Source organism: the organism of the source record quoted next, unplaced genomic scaffold (genome assembly GCF_019419815.1).
Source record: "Pyrus x bretschneideri cultivar Hongxiangsu unplaced genomic scaffold, Pyrus_bretschneideri_v1 Contig13, whole genome shotgun sequence".
Classification (NCBI taxonomy): domain Eukaryota; kingdom Viridiplantae; phylum Streptophyta; class Magnoliopsida; order Rosales; family Rosaceae; genus Pyrus; species Pyrus x bretschneideri.
The window spans coordinates 1,193,146-1,215,599 of record NW_025999424.1 but is presented as its reverse complement, the minus strand read 5'-3'; the positions used below and the strand labels follow the sequence as shown (position 1 = coordinate 1,215,599).

At 35.8% G+C, this 22,454-nt stretch overlaps 4 protein-coding genes across 6 annotated transcripts; 3 read left to right on the top strand and 1 right to left on the bottom strand.

Moving 5' to 3' along the window:
* Positions 1-656: 656 nt before the first annotated feature.
* LOC103959716 (CRM-domain containing factor CFM9, mitochondrial-like) lies at positions 657-3,836 on the top strand. Its single transcript, XM_048578844.1, has 4 exons — positions 657-888; positions 1,270-1,555; positions 1,962-2,363; positions 2,467-3,836. Exons 1-4 carry the CDS (start codon positions 815-817, stop codon positions 3,088-3,090), a joined length of 1,386 nt encoding a protein of 461 aa, XP_048434801.1. The 5' UTR covers positions 657-814; the 3' UTR covers positions 3,091-3,836.
* On the top strand, positions 3,170-3,896 carry LOC125468214. The gene has a single exon (XM_048578845.1). The coding sequence runs from the start codon at positions 3,170-3,172 to the stop codon at positions 3,563-3,565; it is 396 nt and encodes a 131-aa protein (XP_048434802.1). The 3' UTR covers positions 3,566-3,896.
* Positions 3,897-6,826: 2,930 nt separating this feature from the next.
* On the bottom strand, positions 6,827-9,224 carry LOC103959715. 2 transcript variants are annotated; one of them, XM_009372078.2, is made up of 2 exons: positions 8,823-9,224; positions 6,827-8,365 (listed from the first exon to the last, which is right to left on the bottom strand). In XM_009372078.2, the coding sequence occupies exons 1-2, from the start codon at positions 8,883-8,885 to the stop codon at positions 7,265-7,267; spliced, it is 1,164 nt and encodes a 387-aa protein (XP_009370353.2). In that variant the 5' UTR covers positions 8,886-9,224; the 3' UTR covers positions 6,827-7,264. The 2 variants fall into 2 exon arrangements, with proteins under 2 accessions (XP_009370353.2, XP_009370354.2); XM_009372079.2 differs by having other exon boundaries at positions 6,827-8,362; positions 8,823-9,222.
* A 6,330-nt stretch (positions 9,225-15,554) lies between these two features.
* On the top strand, positions 15,555-21,693 carry LOC103959714 (golgin candidate 6). Of its 2 annotated transcripts, XM_009372076.3 has the most exons (20): positions 15,555-15,744; positions 15,829-15,894; positions 15,979-16,034; positions 16,176-16,303; positions 16,400-16,452; positions 16,750-16,896; positions 17,042-17,115; positions 17,204-17,273; positions 17,366-17,419; positions 17,678-17,773; positions 18,210-18,260; positions 18,353-18,439; positions 18,547-18,660; positions 18,747-18,818; positions 19,193-19,375; positions 19,497-19,600; positions 19,786-19,834; positions 19,916-19,981; positions 20,084-20,836; positions 20,968-21,693. In XM_009372076.3, the coding sequence occupies exons 2-20, from the start codon at positions 15,871-15,873 to the stop codon at positions 21,511-21,513; spliced, it is 2,727 nt and encodes a 908-aa protein (XP_009370351.2). In that variant the 5' UTR covers positions 15,555-15,744; positions 15,829-15,870; the 3' UTR covers positions 21,514-21,693. The 2 variants fall into 2 exon arrangements, with proteins under 2 accessions (XP_009370351.2, XP_009370352.2); XM_009372077.3 differs by lacking the exons at positions 15,555-15,744; positions 15,829-15,894; positions 15,979-16,034 and having other exon boundaries at positions 16,207-16,303; positions 16,400-16,896; positions 17,211-17,273.
* The last annotated feature ends 761 nt before the right edge of the window (positions 21,694-22,454 follow it).

Genomic DNA, 22,454 nt, shown 5'->3' with positions numbered 1-22,454 from the left:
TTGCGCTAACATGATTACACAAAAAAGAACAGAAAACTTGAATTGGCAATAAGATTCTTAGTAGTAATTTTCAAGAGTTCAATTAATATGGTAAAAAATCAGCACTTTCAGGTAGAACACATAATCATTACAAGAACTGCTAGTAACCATTAACAATTCCCATCAAAGCATTACAATAATTACTTTTACATAGTCCAAAATAAAGGAAATAAAATTTTTAAAAATTCAAGTTTGCAATTGGGATGGTGACGGATGAACGTGAAGGGAAATCAGGTTGGTAGTTTCTATGTCTGGAAGAAAATAAAGAGTGAGAAAGAAAGATCAAGTTGCATAATGAAGAAAGAGAAAGAGCAAGGGGGTTGAAAAGAAATCTTTGGGGTGAATGTAGGATTTTGTTATGCTTATAATTCATTCTCAAATCCTACAAAATCTCCTACTGAAAGAAATTCTTCAAAATCTATGAATTTTTGAATACCTATAAATTTGTATGAACTCTGTAAAAATTCTAATTGGCTATACCAGGATTCTAAAGTCTTTAAAATCCTTTAATCGACTACCATATATTTGAATGGATTATTTTAAAATCATTTAAAATTTTAATTGATTCTAAATTTTTTAAAATACTCTACAATCCTCATTTGACTACTCCTCTTAGTTAAACAGGCCCAAATGCCAAAATCAAACCCAAAACCTAAAACCCTGAAAAATCTCAGTGCCATTGAAGTGGGGAGGGAGGAAGGGAATGAACAGAGCAAAGCACTCGATTCGCGATTGAGGCCCGTCGCCGTTCGATTGAAGCCAGAGCCAGCCATCAATGTTCGCTGCGAGGAAGCTCAACAGCCACAGCTTCACGTCCGCCTCTTCTCTCCTCCAATTCAATCCCTCCAAGTACTCTCTCTGTCCTAATTACCCTCTGTTTGGTTGCTGAGAAAGTGAATGAATAGTTGCGTGCAGTCTAGTCAACGTCTATGCTGCCAATATTTGCTTTTTGCCTTTTCATTAGTGACATTTTCTCAGCAACCAAACAGAATTTCTACCTCCGTATCATTTATCTGGTTTGACCCATTTACTCAATGTGATTTTCATGTGGAAAGAACAAGTCTTTTTTAGTTGGGCGATATCGTAATTGTTATAATATCGAAAATTTGAATGCTTTGTTTTAGTGCTTACCATCAATCATTCATAGAGATGGTTTATTTCTCCGAGAATTCTCAGCATTCGATCCGAATAAGTGAGTTTAGTTTGGTTTATCTTTTAAATTTGTTGCAGAAATGCCTTGTTAAGAGATGTCTCGGCGAAGGTTTTATCAAGCAATGTAGTTCAGCCAAGTAAGCCGAGTGACGATTGTTTCTCTTCTTCATCGAGACCAGCCAATCCCTTCGATGGGTGGTCTAGGTCAATGTCGACATCTAGAGGGAGTAGTAGCATGAGGAGCAAAGTCGCTAAGCGGATGCAAAAGGAGTCTGGTAAGACTCTGAGAGAGGTTCGCAGAGCGAAAAAGCTTCAAAAGAAGCTGATGACCGAAAATGAGAGGCTCATTTACAACCTCAAAAGAGTATGTTTCAAATTCTGCTTTGCAGCTACTAGCTTCTTAATGATACCTGGTTTCCGAATTTTATCTGCGCAGCTTTGCATGGTCACGCCAATTGGTCTAATCTAAAGTATTACTAACAGAAAAATGCAAGTACGCGTGTGACTGACTAGTTCTTGGGTGGTTTCTTTTTTTTTTTCCATAGATATAAAAGAAGCTCTTCGTAAGCTAAATGAAAACAATGACGTTTTGCCAAATATTTCAAGCTTTAATAGCCGATAACTATTTTGAAAACTTTAGGATTACTTCCACAATTTTGTTTCTTTTAAGTAGTTTTGAAGTTTTCCCTCCTGTATTCCTGGCCTACAATGTCTTCTTTTTGATGTATTGAATTCATCAGATAACCATTTGGACTATATGACTTATTCAGGCCAAGAGGAAAGTAGCATTACTGCTACAAAAGCTGAAAAAGTACGAGCTTCCAGATCTGCCCGCACCCCGTCATGATCCTGAGCTAGTAACCCTCGAGCAGCTTCAGGCATTGAAGAAGATTGGCTTCAAAAATAAAAATTATGTTCCTGTCGGTGTTCGTGGGGTCTTCGGAGGAGTTGTCCAGAATATGCATCTACACTGGAAGTTTCACGAGACTGTACAAGTTTGTTGTGATAACTTCCCCAAAGAAAAGATCAAGGAAATGGCCTCTATGATTGCAAGACTGAGTGGTGGTATAGTGGTAAACATACACAATACTAAAACAATCATCATGTTTCGTGGAAGAAATTACCGGCAGCCCAAAAATTTAATACCTTTCAATACCCTTACAAAAAGAAAGGTGAGTAAAACAAGGGTGTCCCATTCTAATGGTCGATTGTTTTGGCTTGCATTAATCGAGAACATTTGCAACGGATTGTTAATTGCTGCATCTTTACATGCAGGCATTATTCAAGGCAAGATTTGAACAAGCCCTCGAATCTCAGAAGATAAACATAAAGAAGATAGAACAGCAGCTCCGCCGAAGTGGTATTAATCCTGAGGATCCAGTTGCCATTGCAAGCATCCAGAGAGTAGCTTCCTCATTCTTTAATGCAATTGATCAGAAGGACGGAAGTCCTTATGTCTTCCATGGGGACAAATCGTGTGTAGCAGAGCCTGATAATAAATTTAAACATCCAGAGCCTCCTGATGAGGAAGAGGAGGAGGAGTTGGACAAATTCATAGCTGAAATTGAGGATGCAGCGGAACGAGAGTGGGCGGCTGAGGAAGCAGCTGAGAAGGAGGAGTTCACCAGAATGAGGTATTGGAACAGAGAAGAGTATGGTGGGAGATATAGAAGATCTGAAGAACCTGAAAATGACGATTCTGATGATGAGATCCCAAGGGTAAGGGATTGGAGGCAAACACATGGCAAGCAGAGGCCTAATGGTGATTACGAAGATGACAATGAGGAATGGCGTTCTAATAATGTTGTGGGCTCTAGTGTTCTCGACAGTGATGCTGATGATTCTGATGGAACGCCTGAGAGGTTCAAGATATCTCCAAGAGACGGGGAGGCAGGATAAGATTGGCAGGGCGAAGAATGATGAACACTTTTATAGAAATTCTGAAGCTAACAATAGAAAAGCTAATAATAGAAAGATTATGGTGGACGATGGCACTGAATCAGAAAATGTGCTGAGCGATCTTGATACTGCAATGTGGAAATTCAATTCTGAGGAAAAGCACGACTCAACAGCATCAAGAGCTGCGAACTATGATTTCCGAAGTAGCAGTGATGAAGAAGAGGACTTAACATACACAAAGGGAGGAAAGGAGTGGGTAAATGATTCCGAAAGCAACTTGGTTATTCCAACAAAGCTCGTGGCAAGTTTGAGGCATCAAGAGTTGCAGAGGGGAAAACTGATAGGAGGATTGGCAGGGGCAACAGTGAGTATTTCAAAAGAAATGCTGATGTTAGCACAAGAAGAAAGCCGGTTGAGGAGGATGTCAAGTCCAAGGATATCTCCGGTGATTCTGAAAACGAAATATGGGAATTAAACGCTGCCAGCGACTCTGGAGCATCAACGACAGGGAGAATCGATTACAACAGCAGCGACGAAGAGGATTATCAAGTGAGGAGGGAAGAGAAGAAAGGAAATGGCAATAAAAGCACAAGAACAAGAAAAGACTTGGATGAGGATTGGGACAGTGATTAGGGCTTTTGCATTGGAAGCCCAAAATATATAATGGCCCAGCCTGTTATTGTAAGAAGCCCATTGGAAAGTGGCTGTAGGACCCAACCAATATATTATGTCTACATTTTATTTTATTTTTCTAGTTATTTAATAAAAATTTTAATTCAAAAAATATATATTATAAATGTTTCTCATTAGGCCCGGTGGTGGATGTTCAAGTCCATGACACGAGAGATTCTGTCATGCAACCGGAGATTCTATCTCTAATTGAAAACTTATTTGCATATAATTTCCATCAACTTTGTTATCAAGGTTTAGTGATCCATGCACACGAAGTTCCATAACACCAAATTTATTGAAACTTCCATGACAACATTTTATTTCATTTCAACCGGAAATTCTATCATGTCCAGTTGCAACGATCTTAAATTAGATAATTTCGTTTAATCTATATCTGTCATCTCACAACCAAAGGTCTACATCTCCAACACATAAAAACGAAAGAAGAATTCTCAAAAGAAACTGGAGAAATTTTTCAATATGCCAAAAAACACGGCCCAATATATAAAGTGTTATAATTCAAATTGTTAGATTTTTTTTTTTTTCCTATCTGAATGCATAGATTGTTAGAAGGAGTTCTATTATGCATATACCTACAGTATACCATCCAATTATCTTATTCCCTCTATGAGGGAGAAAGAAAATTAAGGAACCCAGTAATATTGGCAAAACTACAACTAATGTTAATCAAGGAAAATTATTCATGGTAAAAACAAGATAAACTTGGACCAGAAAACTCATGCTCAAAATAAATAGTTTTTTAGCGTAGGTTTTTCTCGGTAAAGGTAAAAAAATCGAATGTATTCAAGTAGGTTTTATGGAACGTATTAATAAGTCATACCCAATACTTGTATTATAACATTTACTGTATGAGGCCGCTCTAAAAAATATCTCAAAAAATTGATGTGTTTCATAAAAATAAAATTGTTGACTTGCCCAAGTGATCAAGTCGAGTCAATGTGAAGTTTGCTTGCACACCAAGTAAACTCATGATCCACCCCACCAATGTGGTGCAACTATTGGTAAGAAAGTAATTTGGAAGATTGATTGAAAGTCAAAAGAACATTTGTACATAAGTATTTGGAACTAGTTTATACTTCTCAACTGTCCATCTCTGTCCATGTTTGAAGGGTTGCGTTTAGTTTTTGAATTTATTTTTTTTATTTTTTTGGTTCAACAAATACAACCTGTATTTTCCAAAAATGAAAAGTCTTTGCCATTCTGATATTGGCAAATTAAGATTAATTTTTGCTACAAGCGATACTATAGAGGAAAAAAGAGAAGGGCTTAGAATTTAAAAAAAAAAATGACTAAATTTATTTGCATAGAAACTTACTAGAAAACTCGACGATATGTGTAAATTGGATAGACAAAGGGGTGAGATATGTTAAATTCTGGACTAAGCAAAGCCTTCATACTATATGCTAATTTTAGGAGAAAAATGAAGTTTGAGATGAGCTATGTAGCCCATGCAGCCCAAAGTATGGATCCATCTTCGTAGGGAATCGAACATAATATTTCGCTTGCAAAGATAAATATTTTAATCACTTGAGTTACAAATTTCGTACTGTAAAATGAATTATAAATGTATACACAGTGGACCAAAATATCATAACTTTCTAGGAAATTCCCCAAATGATGCTATCACTGCAATGTGTTCAACTACCATGTGCACCAGTTACCTAACAGAGACCGTAGGTTAGAGTATTTTGTTGCCCATGCTTGCCTGGGGAGGTAATTTGTGTGGATAATACTATATAGTATGTGGATAAAACCTTTGATTTTTTTTTAATATAAATAAGACAAGTCAAGTGAATGAGTCGATTTCTTCTCAGCCACCAGACATGTTTTGGGAGTCCAACCGCTCATTAGTGTTGGATATAAATTGCTTGACCAAGGAAGTGACTCGTTGGCCTCTCTTTTCGCAACCAATATAACCAAAGCGTTGGTGTCGCTGTCGGTAAAAATATTGACATGCAAATTTGTTGAAATATCGATGAATGTATCGATATTGGTTGTTTGCGATGAAATGATAAAATTTGTTTAAAAACGTAGAAATTTAAAATGAAACTTTAAATAATATTATATGGTAGTTTATCTATATTAAAAGCGATGTGTCGAAAATATTGACGAAAACTATCAATTTTAACTAAAATTTAAGAGTTTCTTAGATATTGGGTGAAGTTTAGACTTCACATCACTTTTCTTTTCTTTTCTTTTTTTCCGATATTGACAAAAATATCAACCTCATCGGAATAATTTCAAAAGTAATCGAAGACATGTTGACCTCATTGTCTCCTTTTCATCTCTTTGTATATTGCCGATAACATGTAAGAATCTTAGGTCATTTGGGGATTAAAATTTAGAAAAACTAATAAAAATAGTTTGAAAACTTTGAATTTTAAGGACAAAATAAATAGTAAAGTGAATAGTACCAGAATTGACTTTGTAACGTAAAAATATGATTTTTCGTTAAAATTAACCGTACCGGAAGCTTTTCGTTAAAATTTCCTTAAAATTTCGACTTGTAATTTCATCAGCATCTGTTCCCATGAACTACGGTTTTAGCTGAGTTGTTGTGTTAGCCCATGAAAGTTGTTTGCTCTATACAAAGGATCCACTTCTGAACATTCTAAACCAACTCTAACCTACGATGGAAATTTTGACCCCGGTTGCAAGGGGCGAATATATTGTCATGACCAACTGCCATAATTCATGCCGGCCTCATCGAAATCTCTTAACGCAACACCATGGAATAACAAAAAATTGACTCATTCAGCAGTCAGCAGCAGCACATGACAACAGACAAGCAAAATATGAGTCAACGCACATAACAAAACAGAGTGTTTTGCTTAAGTTGCGGGATGCCCTGAACAAACCAACCTCCACGTCAAATTTACAAGTCATCAAGCAAGTAAACCATACTTTCCAGATTTTAAGAGCACCCGAAAAAGTTCACATCAGTGCACCTAAATGAAACAGATTCGAAAAGAAACGAAAAGACAAAACGACGGTAAACTAGAAAGGTAAACCTGCGCAGTAATCGCATGTAGACAATCGAAAATCGAAGGGAAATCAGATGACGAAATATAATTTACTCTAAGAAATAACAGTTCCCATCAAAGAAAATCCTGGGAAATGTCAGTTGTACTCTCATGCATTTGGGACTAAGCTACATCAACAAGTGGTGGGTACATTCGAAAGCTTCCGCTCATGGAAAAATCCTCAATTGCAAATTGAATTGATATGCCATCTACGAGGGAAGAAGCCTAAGAAAAAGGAAATGTACATAATCTCCCGATAATTTGCAGGACGCCATCCCTGTTCTTCCCAGTTGCTCTACGAGAATGACCTAGAATCTTTCGGAAAAAAGGTGTATTTGTATCGCTGCCACACCACAGCCATCAATTTTCCAATAGACTACTATCTGGTCATATTCACAAGAGTTTAATCATCAATTTGCCTGTCCAACTGATTGAACAGGCACCTTCGTCTTCAAGACTTAGCCATTTTCCCTCTTGCAGTTTCCGGGCAATAGGTATTTATACTTCTCAGCATTGTTCAACAAATATGCAGGGAGATGAACCGCTGAATGAGATCTTGGAATAGGTCCCATCTTTCCAATAATCTCCTTAAATGTGTACTCCTCGGGAAGCATGTCAAATAGATCAGCCCCTTTACATATTACATCTTGGATCCTTCGAGGGTTCAGATAATGAGAGAACCTCACCCGATCATTGTGGCTGTAAGCTTTCATCTTGAATATGAACTCGCTGATATGGCGGAAACAAAAGCTGCAATGCCAACCCGCATCTGGCAAAAGGTAGTCGCTCTGTCTGAAGTGTGCATAGGTAGTATTACCGGTCTGGTACCTGTGAACGGATGCTCTCCAGCTCTTGTCATCCACATAATATTCAAAAGAGTACAAGTAATCCCTCAGCCCAAGATGAACAACAGGCGGGGTGTCATCACACCACCTCAAGAGATCAATTGTGTGGGCACTAGGAATCTCATCAACATCGGACATGATCAGCAGGTCATCATCTTCTATACCAGCAACTCTAAGAATCTGGTCAAGTGCCACTCTTTGATACGCCTCCTCATAAAATGGGTTTACACCTTTCTGAAATCTTCCTCCTGTCGTAACATAAGTAAGCCGGTTTTCAACAAACTTAAACTTCTCCCTGTTTTTTCCAAAAATCAATGGCTTTGGCAAGCCAGTAAACGTTGAGTTTGATTCGAGGAGAACAAACTGTGTCACGAAAGGATACAATTCATTCCATCGGATTGTAAGCATGTCTACTTCATTGCTGAAAAGAACTGCATCATAGACTCGTCTAGGTGATTCCCGAACCTTCCATCCGTGAAGCCTGCAAAGAGTTTCCATGGACACATTCTGATTATAGTAGTGTGGAATATCAATGAAGGGCTTCGGAGGTTTTTCCCAAAGAGGTCTTAGGAAATACGAGATCTTCTGCCCATGTAAATATATCCCAAATACGCCTAATGGAACAACCGCAAACAGGAAAATGTAAATCTTCAAATCCAAGCCCCGCAAAATGCATCGCAGTCTAGACATGCTCAACGCTGCTTGCGATCCCTGCTGTGAACGAAACCAAAAACTTTCTAAGATAACCGGATTCCATATACAAAAAAAATCTAGTAACACTGTGGATGCAGTAAAGCAATTCTAAAAACAACCATAAACATTAAGTGAATATCTAAAACATCTTAAGTAATCCCATTACGCAATTAAACAATCACCATAACCGCAACTGGAAATTAAAGGCCCCCAATACAAATTCCACAGCTTTAATTTCAACACCACAAAACAATTATAAAACTAAATGAATACATTAATCAAAATATTAATAGTTTTATTACTAATTGAAAATTAAAAGATACAAAATACAATCCCAGTAACATGAAATTGAAAACCTACCACAGCCACTACCAAATACAATCAAAAATCCAAACTTTAACTTCAAAGAGAGAAAATGGCGAATTTATAGATACCCAAAATTCAATTCGAGATAAAAAAAAAAATGAAAAAAAAATACCTGGCCACAAACGTCGTCGCAGACATCGTCAGTCTTCTTCGAACTGTAATACCCATCAGCCATGGTGAAAATTGAAGGCAAAAAGGAAATGACCAATAAGCCCTACGCTCCAGTAGCTTCGCCGTCTCTCTCACAAACTCTGCAACATCAGATCCTCGCGACCCAAATCGAACCCAGACGGCCAAATTTTTTTGGGGAAAATTCGGCAGCAGGGAAAGAGAAGGCGACGATATTTTATAGAACCCCTCTCTCCCTCCTCTCTCTCTCTCTCTCTCTCTCTCTCTCTCTCTCTCTCTCGTCCTCTGAAAATCTGCAACGCCAATTATAGCCGTTTGGTGGTTATTTTGCTCTATCGCCAGATACACCCTCCCTCCTATTCCAAAAAACTGGCAGTGACAGAGATAGAGAACTAAATAAAAATATATAAAATCTCACCTCCTTAATTTAACCAAAAAAATTAAAAAAAAATGTAATTTCCACAAATAATGGGTTGGGGTAGGTTGTTGCGGCCCACAGGGTATGCCATCCTGCGGTCATTTCAATGTGATACTTAGATATTATGCACATCTAGAATTCGATTAGAATTAGCTTTTAAAATGATTGAAAGCGTTTTTAGTAAAAATATTTTGAAAATTAATTCTTACAATGATTTTAGAACCCATAATCAATTTCATCAACAGCGCTCTCAGTCTTTCAATCATTTGAAAGCACTTACAAATTAGCTCTTAAACTTGACTACAAAAAGCAAAACACACTTATAAATTCAATCTATTTTGTTTAAATTTATTTCTCATAAAAATTTTAAGTAGTTTTTAATAAATAAAAAATTATCTATTTTAGATTACGGAGAGTAATTCAAACTTTGTTATATTAGAGAGTATATTCGCTTTAATCAATATGATTATGTTTACGTCTTAAAAAATCAATTGTTGTAATTATTTTAAAATTAATGTTAAACCGTAAGATAACAGATAATTCATATAAAATTTCACTTTTGCGAGAGTCTCTTTAACATTTATCTTGATAAAGGTATGCTCCATAATATTATCCTTTGTTGTTGAACCGCGGATGATTGATTACTGAAAATATTACAAGGAGCCATCGTTTTGTTAATGTTAATACGCTGTGTTTCCATATTTGGCCTTGACTTCTCATTGACTTCAATACCTGTTGCTGGTTGGTTTTTATGGGTTTCCACACGGAGGGGAGGGTAGAATGGTGATTTGACAATGTCTTGCCATCCTACGTTGTTTTTCGGCGGAGAACATCCGTTAATTTGTCCTTTCTGTTCCCTATTTTTTTCTCAAAAATAAAAAATAAACTTTTTAAACCCAAAAACTAAAATTCGAAAAGCCAAAATACTTTTTTATTCATAGTATTTTTTTCTGGTAAATTAAAATCATTGTTTTATATTTTTCGTAAATGAACGTGAGGAGAGGAGATTCAAACTCGGAATCATTAGGTATGTGATTTATACGAAATTATCTTTCAAAACTCAGAAATACATCGATGATTTGTAATAAAACTTATGCTTAATAGTAATATTAATATCGTACAAGTTGACGAATGAGGTGCATTCCTTATAAATTTAAAAAATTTGGAATAAATATGTTCGGTCGTAGATAATTGTCAAACACAATAATAACTCGACAAAAAAATACGTCAATTCATCATAGATAATGACTGTTCATCCATTCTACTTGAAAATTCAATGATAGGTATTAATTTAAACTTGAACCATCCAAAATTTGTGATGAGGAATGAAGATAACTTCATGCTCACCATTGAAAAAGAAAATGAAATAAACAAAAGAAAAGCTTCATGGGGATTCATGTATGTTACAAGGATCACAGAAAAATAGAAATATTCTCATAATTTTCTTCACGTAAATATGCTACGTCACTACATGTTGTAAGTCTTGTAAATAGGCATTTTCTGGTGACAATTGTTAGTGTGCTTAGAATACGAGACAACACCTTGTATGTCAATATAAAAGTGGAGGAATTTGTTTCCTAATTCTCTCCAATTATTTAATGATATATGGTGTATTGTCTGGTTTTCTAAACACACTAAAAGATCTCTTCGTTTTCTACCACTTGGTACACACAAATTTGTGAAGTTTTGAACCAATATTTTTGATAGATAAGTTCACTTGCGATGGGAATCCCACTCCTCTTTGGTTCTTTGTTTATATATTGCCATAAGTTCACAATTAGAGAAATTTTATTTGATAGCGAAACATAAATTATGTGGTATATTATTTTATTGTAAAAGGTTGACGATATGATTGAGGTCACACTTTTAAAACATATTATATAATTTAAGTGGAATAATAACGTCATGTTTCCAATACGAGTGGAGCGAAAAAATGAAAATAGTTGGTATTTTTTTTTTTTTAAATTTGTAATATTGTGTTATGTGTGCGTTGGCTTGATTGGGTGATGTAGTATAACGAATCCATGCTTTATCTTAAACACTACTTGGTCACTATAAATTCAGCAACAGCTCTTGCTTCTACCTTACGGCTCTTGCTTCTACCTGTTACAGATAGACATGTATTTAATCTATGTTTACAATTTTAATTATTTGGATATGTGTTCATTTGTGATTGGGTAGAAGCAAGAGTTGCGATTGAATTTTCAGCAGCCAAGTAGTGTTCCTTTACTTTTATTTTTGCTAAGTAATAAAACATAATTTTGCGATTTTAACAAGTTAAATCAAGGCAGATATTCTAAAGTTGTAGTTTTCAGTGGTACACAAATATCTCATGCTTACGTCGTGCGAATCTATTGACTCTTGAAAGTGATGATGAGGTAGATTGTATATGTTAAGAGAAGATATTTTTGTGCAATTGTAAATTAGGTTAGTTAAAGCAGCATTGTACTTGCTAATTTTACATTTTAAGTTGAAATTTATTGAGATCGTAATCACGGAATGGTAGAGGGTTAATCAAAATCTATTTTAATAAATAAATAACGTTATCATAGCATGCATTAGAGTTATGTACACTTGCAATATAATTATGCCACTGCAGCGAATTAGCCACAACTTGCAATGATAATCTATCGTATTGAACTAACCTGAGACAACTACATCTACAAGGATTTCTAGAGTGGGTAGTAAAATGATAATTTTAACATGTTTCAAGTTTTAACTAAATAATAGTCTCTTGCCACACGCGCTCACGCATGTGACAATTTATTCTTTTTTATCTCATTTTTAAATAACATCAAATTAATACCATGTTGTCCAAAAAAAAAATAAACAAATACAAATTAGCATATTAAGTTACAAATAATAGACGTGAACGGTCGATGAAAGGAGAAATCAACTTTATAGTTTTTTGTTTATGGCAAAAATGTATTCATCAACTTAGAACTCATTTGAAAGTGCTTTTAAAATGATTGAAAGTACTTTTAGAAAAAAATGTTTATGGGTTCCAAAAGCATTTAAAGTGTTTTCTCTATATTCATTTGCAAATAAATGAATTTAAAGTGTTTTCTCTAGATTCATTTAAAGCATTTAAAATGTTTATTGAAAATTGATTTTAAAAATATTTTCTTGAAAAGGGCTTTCAACGATTTTAAATAAAGTTCCAAACGAGCCCTTAGTAACATTGAATTTGGCATTTGGGTTAATATTTATATTTTAGGGCAAAAAAGAGAAAAAAAAAAAGAAGCATGTGTCTTGATGGGAATTGGATCTGCTCTGGATCTTAGTGTCTGGATTCTAGAGATGGTCTTCATTAACTCATTTTGTTGGTCTACCACACACAAATCAATAACTCTAATTTCTTTTACACATTGATCAATAGTTTATATGTGTTGATTCTTAGACTTCGTACACTAAAATCTAGAGCAGATCCAATTCCGTATCGATGAAATTGACAGCACATTTGATTGGGATTGGAATTGTGAATGTGGGGTTTTATAATACGTAGCTTCGTAGAAAGTTATACACAAATATTTGGAAATATCGAAATTTGTTGCCTTTTCCAGGTCAAAATCCTGAGCATATTCTCTGTTTGACGGCAAACCTGTTGGATATTTTGATGATAGAGATGCTTTTAACTATTAATTAAAAAGATTAATACTAAACAAATGTTTCTATAATTTAGCTTACTGCCCTTATTGGTAAAATTCTGCGTGATTTGGTAAATTGCATCCTCAAATGGTAATTAACTTGTTTACCACTATTTGAACAAGTGGATGTTGTAAACTTTTACTCGTCTTTCAATTGAGATTTGGAGATCAAGAGACTCGGACCATTAATTTCAATTTTAGAGAGCTCGTTAGCTCATTTCATTGCTTTATCTCGCACAGATCAAGGGTTCGGATCTCATTCTCTTTCTTCAGTTGTTCAAGTCTTTGGATCATTGAGCTTTAGACACAAAGATTCGAATAGGATATCGATTCCTTCTTTACACTTTTGATTATACCCACTTTTATGCTTGCTTTGCACGACACAACCTTTGTTATGGAAAAAACTATGTTTCTAAATTCTAATAGATAACTTTGCAGTTTTTTATTCCAAAGGTAAAAGTTTAAAGGTACATTGTTGGAATCTTTAACTTAAACGTCGATCAATGATAACTTTAGACGCTTGCTTGCAAACTGATCTTAATCGCAACAGATTCTTGTGAAAACGAGGATAGTGATACATCAACAGTCCAATTTTTAACATATGTATGTATGTATGACTACCTGTGACATTGTTCTATACTTGATTGACTTGGAAACATTTATACTTACAACCTAAAAGGTATACTCAGTCTTGACAATTTATTGCAAGATCTGTCGGCCCGACAATAAACGAAACAAAATAACAGGTATTAGGGTCAACCTAATAATGAGTCGGGTCGTTATCATGTCACACATTAAGAACTCGTTAATGAGTCGAGTGGTTATCGGATCACCTGATAAGATATATTTGCCAAATGTAGACATTAGACATGACAGTTTCTTGCATGACCTATTAATCCAACATGACTCGTTAATGAATCAGGTCGTTAACGAGTCACTAATTAAAAATTCGTTAAGATAACAAATTTAACACGATACGACTCGTTACGATATATATGTGACAAACATGACAAACACGATTCGTATGCGCAACTTAATATCGACCACCCACTTGTAGAAATGTTAGGCTTTGCTTTGAAATGTTGATGAAATTCTTACTACTTTTGGGGTGTGAATGCCAAGTGGAAATTTCACAACCCACATATCCAAAAAGGCTCATCAGAGTTTTAGGCATCCCACCCAAAGACTTTCAAATGTAGATCTTCCACTAGGATACAACCTTTCATTACCTACCATATTGGAAGGGCTTGTTTGGATCCACCTCCAACTTTTACAGTTTTTCCAAATCTCTTTAATTTTAAACAAATTAATTAACTGTTAATTGCATTTGTTAATTAATGATAATTAAGCAAATTGCATGCAGCAACACAATACATGCATATAGAGCACATCGCCCATGGCGCGGGGATTCATGTCCTAAACTTTTTGACCTTTATTGCCTTTTTAGCGTAAATTCTTGGTGCAGCGTCGTTTGCTTTTGTACCCTCCTCCTCTGCTTGCTGCTTGTTGTTTTCTTTGTAGCTTGCCTTCCGTGGGCTTCTGTGTTCGCTTGGCTTCGACCCTGGTTCTATGGTATCCAGTTCTTTAAACAAAAAAAAAAAAAAAAAAGAGACCGACCTAATTAAATAATAAATTAAACATAAAGGTATCAAATTACCAACACATGTTATTAGTTTTCTTATTTTTGTTTAACTTGAGACAAGAATTCTAGTTTACTACACACTTATTAGAGGTGGGTATGCTCTATTGACCCAAGGTCTCGAGGCGTGCTTATGTAACCTCTTTATAAGTGATAATGAATCTTTCATCCTTCTTGACTCAAATTAGCATACAAGCAATTATTTTAATGCCCTACTTAGTTACAACTTCACGCTACAAGACTCGGCCGAACTTGTTATTAGGTTAGAAGTGGATGGATTGAGGGAAAAAAAAAAAGATGAATTGGTGAAGAAGAGAAGCTTCTCTATCCAATTTTCTAATTGCATTGTTCCGACCTCGAAGAATTTCCTCACGAAAGCAATCATGTGAGGAGATAGATAGATATAAAAAAACATTGCACATTGTGATATGAAAATATTTTCTTTTATGAAGGCTATAATCAATGGAAATTCTTTCGAAGTTCACTATCAACCATTAAGTACGAGCAACATCCCTCAAGCTTGATTGGGGATTGGGGGTTTTTGTGGGGGAGGGGGGGGGGGGTGGTCATGCAATCTCCCTCAAACAACGAGGTCCGACTCACAAACCTTAAAATTAAAATTTCACATGGCAAAACCCACCACTAAAATCTTCTGCCTTGAAGAGAGTGAAGCATTGTATAAGCCCAAACCCAATATTGGGCCGGGCCTCCTCTATTTTCTTAATGGGCTTAGTTTTTATATATCCGAATATTCACTTTCCAAACCATATAACTAGGTACGGGGCCTTGAAGGCCCAACAACCGAAGACCCGAAACCCTTCCGAAAACGTAAATTGCCACCCGTAATTAATTCGTCTTCTTTAATTAGAGAAATTTTTAGTTGTGATAGGAACACGGATAATACATGATATATTTTTATATAAATGATGAAATTTTTTAATTTTTAAGCTATTAACCTCTAACGTATATATCCCATCATTTAATATTACATTACGATAAAAAAAAACCTCTCATTCGATTGAGAGGGAGAGAGAAGAGTGTTAGCAAAGGTGTGTGCTGCGTGTTTTGATCGGGATTTTATAAATAAAAAATAAATAAAATCGATCGCTGTCGAAGTCGAAAGTCTCTGAGATTTGATCGATTGAGTACTCCATCTCTGATTCGACAGCTTCATCGATCATCTTCCCGCTTTCTCAAGCAGGCAAGTTTCAATCTTTTTTGCGGCTTTTCCAATTGAAATTTCGGGTGAAATTTGACTGAATTTTGTTTGGGTGTTTGGCTTCAGGATTTCTCGAGTCAAATTGCAACCTGGGAAATCAGCGAAAAAATGGATTTGGTCTCTGGTTACAAGGTCACTTCACCTCTCTCTCTCTCTCTCTCTCTCTCTCTCTCTCTCTGTTTGAACTCAATTGGTATGTGATGGCTCCTCGTGCAGGGAGTTGTGGGGCTTGTTTTCGGCAACGAGAAATCGGGTTCTTCGAATGAAGATAGGTACTTTTCTTCTTCTACATTCGTCATATTCCATCACCCATTGTTGCCCATCGCAAATTCCCAATTTCCCACTTTCAATTTATGCTTACGCTTGTTTCGTATGTGACCAATCTACTCTGCCATTGTTTTTGATATGTATAGCTATGTCGAACGTTTGCTCGACTGTATAAGCAATGGTAAACTGGCAGAGGACAGGAGGACCGCTATGCTCGAGCTTCAGTCTGTTGTGGCAGAAACCTCTGCTGCCCAACTAGCATTTGGAGCAATGGGTGGGTGATTGTTTCCCTCTTATTTGCAACTTTGCTTTTGTTTTCTAGTTTTATGCTTGTCATATGTGACATTTTTTTTGTTCTTTTCTTCTGCAGGATTTCCTGTTATGATGGGCATATTAAAGGAAGAACGGGATGATGTTGAAATGGTTGCTATGATTACTTGTTCTTTTTCCTTTTCCTATGATCTCATTGTTTTATTTATGAGTTATAAACTGATCATGATGGAAAGTCGGTAATGGTGATTATCGAAACTGTTTTGGTGCCACTAGAAATTTGTTAACTTGGGATGTGAGCTTTGTTGTTTCCAGTATAGATATTTCGCTTCCAGTGCATTCTTTGGTTTCCCCTGTACCAGTATTTTTATGAATTGTACATCGAATGTGATGCTTTCTTTCAATTCATATTCATGGATAAAGACTTGCTTATTTATTCCACAAATGCAGGTCCGAGGTGCCCTAGAAACTCTTGTGAGTGCCTTGACTCCTATTGACCATGCAAAAGGCCCAAAGAATGAGATTCAACCAGCTATAATGAACACTGATTTGCTTTCCAGGGAAGCAGACAGCATTTCGCTTCTTCTAAGTTTGTTGGTGAGAGTTCTCTAGTAATATTTAGAAAATACTGCTGTTAATTTTATTTTAAGCTGCTTGATATATGCAATATTTTTAGTGGTTCATGCATATAGTTTCACAACATAAATATATATGTTTTTTTATACTTTTGTTGTTTTTGCAGTCAGAGGAGGATTTCTATGTACGATATTACACTCTTCAACTTTTGACAGCTCTTCTCACGAATTCTCGAAATAGGTATTAGTTTTGAGCTATTTTTTCTTTCTCTTTTGTCTAAAAATTTTGGATTATTTTAGAAAGAATTTCTTCTGAGTGCTTTCTTCAGGTTACAGGAAGCCATTCTGACCATACCTCGTGGTATAACTCGTTTAATGGATATGCTTATGGATCGTGAGGTACAATTTGTTGAATGATGTTTTATCATTTTCGCATTTAACTCTATTGTCTCGCTGTCCGGTCTTACGAAACTGTGGTGCCTTCCTTCTAGGTTATACGAAATGAGGCCTTATTACTTCTTACTTACTTGACTCGCGAAGCTGAGGTGAGGTTTTCTATCCTTTGTCTTATATCTTTATTTAATTATTTGGCGAACCTGTCATGAAAAGTGTATACTTTACTTTTTGAGAAAAAAATACTAAAACTTTTGTTGCTGTAAACAACTAAATTACAAACCGGTGGCAAGTTTGCCACTCCAAAAGTCCAACAGAACACTTAACATAAAAGCTATCAATCACTAAACCATCACAGCTGAAAGTGTGTTTTGACTTTTGTATTAACTTGTAGATTCTTATGATTTCAGGAAATTCAAAAAATTGTGGTCTTTGAAGGTGCTTTTGAAAAGATTTTCAGCATCATCAAAGAGGAAGGTGATTCAGATGGTGGTGTTGTTGTGCAGGTAATTCTTTGTTATAACTTTGTTGATAATTGATTGTTTATACATCTTGTTTAAGCTTCATTGCTGGTAAACCACCTGTGAGGCATCATTGTATGGATCAATTTTCTGAAAATAACGTAATCTGAAAGCCTTTTTCTCATAGTTAAATTTCAGCTTTATAATTATACCAATTATGCACCAACGATTATAGGAATTGAAAGTTTTACCGTTATTTCACTTTAAAGTATGCAAACATTTGTTTCTTACACAAAAATTGTAAAAACACTTAATTTTGGTCATGTTCCACTGCCTTGAATATGGGGGAGATTGCTATTTGGCATACTTTGTGTTGGAAGATAAAATGCCTTTATTTACTAAATCAATTTCTAATACCACTAAAAGCATTTGAGAAATCAATTGCTTTTGAAAATGTTTCTAATGTAATACACTTCTGCAGGACTGTATTGAATTGTTGAACAATCTTATTCGGAACACTGCATCTAATCAGGTTTTGTTTTAACTTTTGCTTTTATTCTTGTAACTGTTGTCATTTATATATTTTGTTTCTTCTTTCTTCTAATTAAATGATGTGTTGTATAGATACTACTGAGGGAGACAATGGGATTTGACCCCTTATTGTCAATTTTGAAGCTACGAGGGAGTACTTACAGTTTCACTCAACAAAAGGTTAGATACTCGAAATTCATAATTTTGTACTGTTTACTTATATTTGCTATGGCACAAACCTTACTGGTCATTTGTTGTTGACTTCAAAATAAATGCCATGCCAGTAGACAATTAATCTACTCAGTGCGTTGGAAACTCTTAATTTGCTAATAATGGGAGGGTCGGAGGCTGATCCTGGAAAAGATGCAAATAAGCTAACAAATAGAACCACCCTCGTTCAGGTACTTTCAACTTCTATAGTACCGTCTCACTAGAATATAAATTTGGTGATATCTGATGTTTCAATTCTTTTATTTCCTGGGTGTAGAAAAAAGTCTTGGACCATCTTCTAATGCTGGGTGTGGAAAGCCAGTGGGCTCCTGTTGCTGTCCGTTGTTCAGTAAGATATTTCTTCACTTTCTTCTCTAACACTAACACACATACCAAACACTGTCCGATAGTATATTACTATATTGTATATGACCAATCAACGTCTGCAGGACATAAAGAGTACTTTACCTGTATATAAATATATCTTCGAGCTTATCCTTAGATAACTTTTTGACTAATTACATGAACTCTGGGCCATTTTCCCTGAAACTTATGTCGCATACTATGTGAGAAAATGAATACTGATTTATAAAGTGAGACACGTTTGGTTTATTTGAGTTATGAAGTTTATATAGTGCGTTCAATGCCTTGTAGTCATTGAGTCCATTTGGAATTATTAAGTTTATTCCCTTTGTTAGGCGCTAAGTTTATTCACTTTGTCAGGCGCTGCAATGCATTGGTAATCTGATTGCTGGACATCCCAAGAATCTTGATGCGCTTGCAAGCAAATTTCTTGGAGAGGGGCCACAGGAACCTGCTTTGAACTCGATTCTTCGAATTATATTGCGGACATCCAGTATGCAAGAATTTGTTGCAGCAGATTATGTTTTTAAGAGATTTTGTGAGGTTGACATTGTGTATATGCTTCTTATATCATCCAGTATGCAAGAAATGCAAATTACATCTTGATTGTGTAGTTTTCACTTCTAATCTTTTATTGTAAATTTCTTCATCTCATTTAAATCAGAATAATGTTGATGGCCAAACTATGTTAGCGTCAACATTGATTCCGCAACCGCATTCCATGATTCATGCACCCGTTGAGGAGGATGTGAACATGTCCTTTGGAAGGTTTGTTTATAGTATGTGCAGTTTCACTGCATGCTTCTAAATTCTCTGTTTGTTATTTATTCAGGTTGAATTATCAAAACTTTGTTGCATCAGCGAAAGCTTGATCATCTATTTTTTATTCATTTCACAAGGTTGCAAAAGCTACTCACATTAAGTGATCTTGTGAGATTTTGATTCTTTTGCAGCATGCTATTACAAGGTCTTAACTTCAGTGAGAAAGATGGTGATCTTGAGGTAATGTAACAGTCCAGTAGCATTTGAGTTTTTGAAAGACTAGAATATCTCAGATCCGTTACCTAATATATTGAGGTGCAGACATGCTGCAGAGCTGCTAGTGTTCTTTCTCATGTAATGAAGGACAATCTCCAGTGCAAGGAAAGGGTAATGCAGTTATATTCTTAATCTGATATCTGATTCACCTAATTTTTTTGTGTTGAAAGGTGACCGCTCTTAATATCTTCTACTCATCTAAAAAACTTGCAGGTGTTGCGTATTGAACTTGAGGCACCTACTCCATCTCTAGGTGCACCAGAGCCTCTAATGCACCGTGTGGTAAAATACTTAGCCATTACCTCTTCCATGCAAAACAAAGATGGAAAGTTAAGTGGAAACTCATATGTTCAACCAGTTATCTTGAAATTGCTTGTCACTTGGCTAGCTGATTGCCCTAGCGCTGTGAATTGCTTCCTAGATTCACGTCCCCACGTCACTTATCTGCTTGAGTTGGTCTCCAATTCAACTGCTACAGTGTACATAAAGGGGTTGGCGGCTGTTCTTCTGGGAGAGTGTGTGATCTACAACAAATCAGTTGAAAGTGAGAAGGACGCCTTTACTATAGTTGATTCCATCAGCCAGAAGGTTGGGCTCACGTCATATTTTCTGAAGTTCGATGAGATGCAGAAAAGCTTCCTTTTCACCTCTTCAAAATCGGCTGAGCCCCGCAAAGAATTAACCAGATCTGCTTCTGCTAGTATGGTAGATGTTGATGAGAGCGATCTCTGTGATCAGAAAACTGAGGATCATCCGGTTCTCTCCTCAATCTTTGATGCTCCATTTCTAAACTTAGTTAAGAGTTTGGAGGCAAACATCAGAGAAAAAATCGTTGAGGTGTACAGTCAACCGAAGAGCAAGGTGGCGGTGGTGCCAGCAGAACTGGAACAGAAAAGTGGGGAAAGTGATGGAGAGTATATAAAGCGGCTGAAAGCATTTGTGGAGAAGCAATGCTTGGAGATACAGGTATAAAATTATAATGCAGAACAATTGGTTTAATATTTTCTTTGTTTCATTCACCCACAAATAAATCGTTGCCGCAGTATGCATGTTGATTGTATAATTGATTTTGTTTGATATTCTTTTTCGTCTTTTAGGACCTACTCGGCCGCAATGCAAGTTTGGCTGAGCATGTGGCAACGATCGGTGGGGGAAGTTCCCGGTCTGAGCAGGGTGCGGGCTCAGATAGAGTCCAGGTAGAGACACTTAGGCGAGATTTTCAAGAAGCATCTAAACGGTTGGAGTTGCTCAAGGCAGAGAAAGCCAAGCTTGAATCTGAGGCATCCCTGTATAAAAACTTAGCCGGAAAGATGGAATCTGATCTAAAGAGCTTATCCGATGCTTACAACAGTCTTGAGCAGGCGAATTTCCATCTAGAGAAGGAGGTCAGAGCTAAGAATGGTGGAGGAGGGTCTTCGTCCATTCCCGATGTGGATGCAATTAGAGCCGAGGCAAGGGAAGAAGCTCAGAAGGAGAGCGAGGCAGAACTGAATGATCTTCTCGTGTGCCTCGGACAAGAACAGAGCAAGGTGGAAAAACTAAGTGCAAGGTTGTTGGAGTTAGGAGACGACGTCGACAAGCTGCTTGAAGATATCGGAGATGACGTGGGGTTGCCTGGAGACGGCGAGGAGGATGAAGACTGATGACGATGGTGATGGTGATGATGATGATGATGATGATGATGCTTTTCCCTTTTTATGTTTTTATTTCATCACGTGATCTCATCATCCAGCACGTGATCTCCTCCTTGTGTACATTTCTGGTTGAATTTGTACAGTTGATAATTTCTTGTTATCGTTCTAAGATTGATTCAGCTTATTCCATTTGGGGAATGTTTACTTGACACGTACGGAACAAGAACAAGAAATTAATTGGAGAACTAAAAAAAAAAAAAGGAGAAATAAAGAAAGGGAATTGTATCAATTAGTCATCCTAATCGATGTGTTTCTTGCTTTTGAGATATTTGATTACAAGTTTTAAGGAAAAAATTAAAAATGTATGTAAGTAAATTAAACACAGACAAAATTTAAGGAGTAAATGCAGAAAACTCAAGAATCAAATTGGTTATAATTGCTATTCTTTGATGGTAAATTTGCCTTAATGTCGAAAAAGAGAACTCATTATTATCTAGGCAATTGAAAATGTACATACAAATTAAACCGGTGTATATACAGATTGACTATTGTTTAATAGGAAAATTAATGAAAAGAGTTTTTCAAATTCGTACAAATTCATGTATAATCAATTGGAATTTAATTGACATTTTTAAACGTCCATGCAAATCTCTGCGTATTAAAAAATTGTGGGATTTCCATAAGTTATTGGTTTGAAGACATTGAGTTTTCCTATATACATTCCAAATTGAAAACTTATGCTCTCTAAAAAAAACCCTCCCTTAAAAAAATTCAAATATAAATCTTTTAAAATACTACAAATCTTATCAAATCGATTCATTTAATCAAATATAAATCCCTTAAAATACTACGAATCTTATCAATCCGAGTCCTTGAAATTTGATTCAACGACTATAAATAACGAATCTTTTTAAAAATTATAATAATTGTAACCGTTAAATTAAATTTCA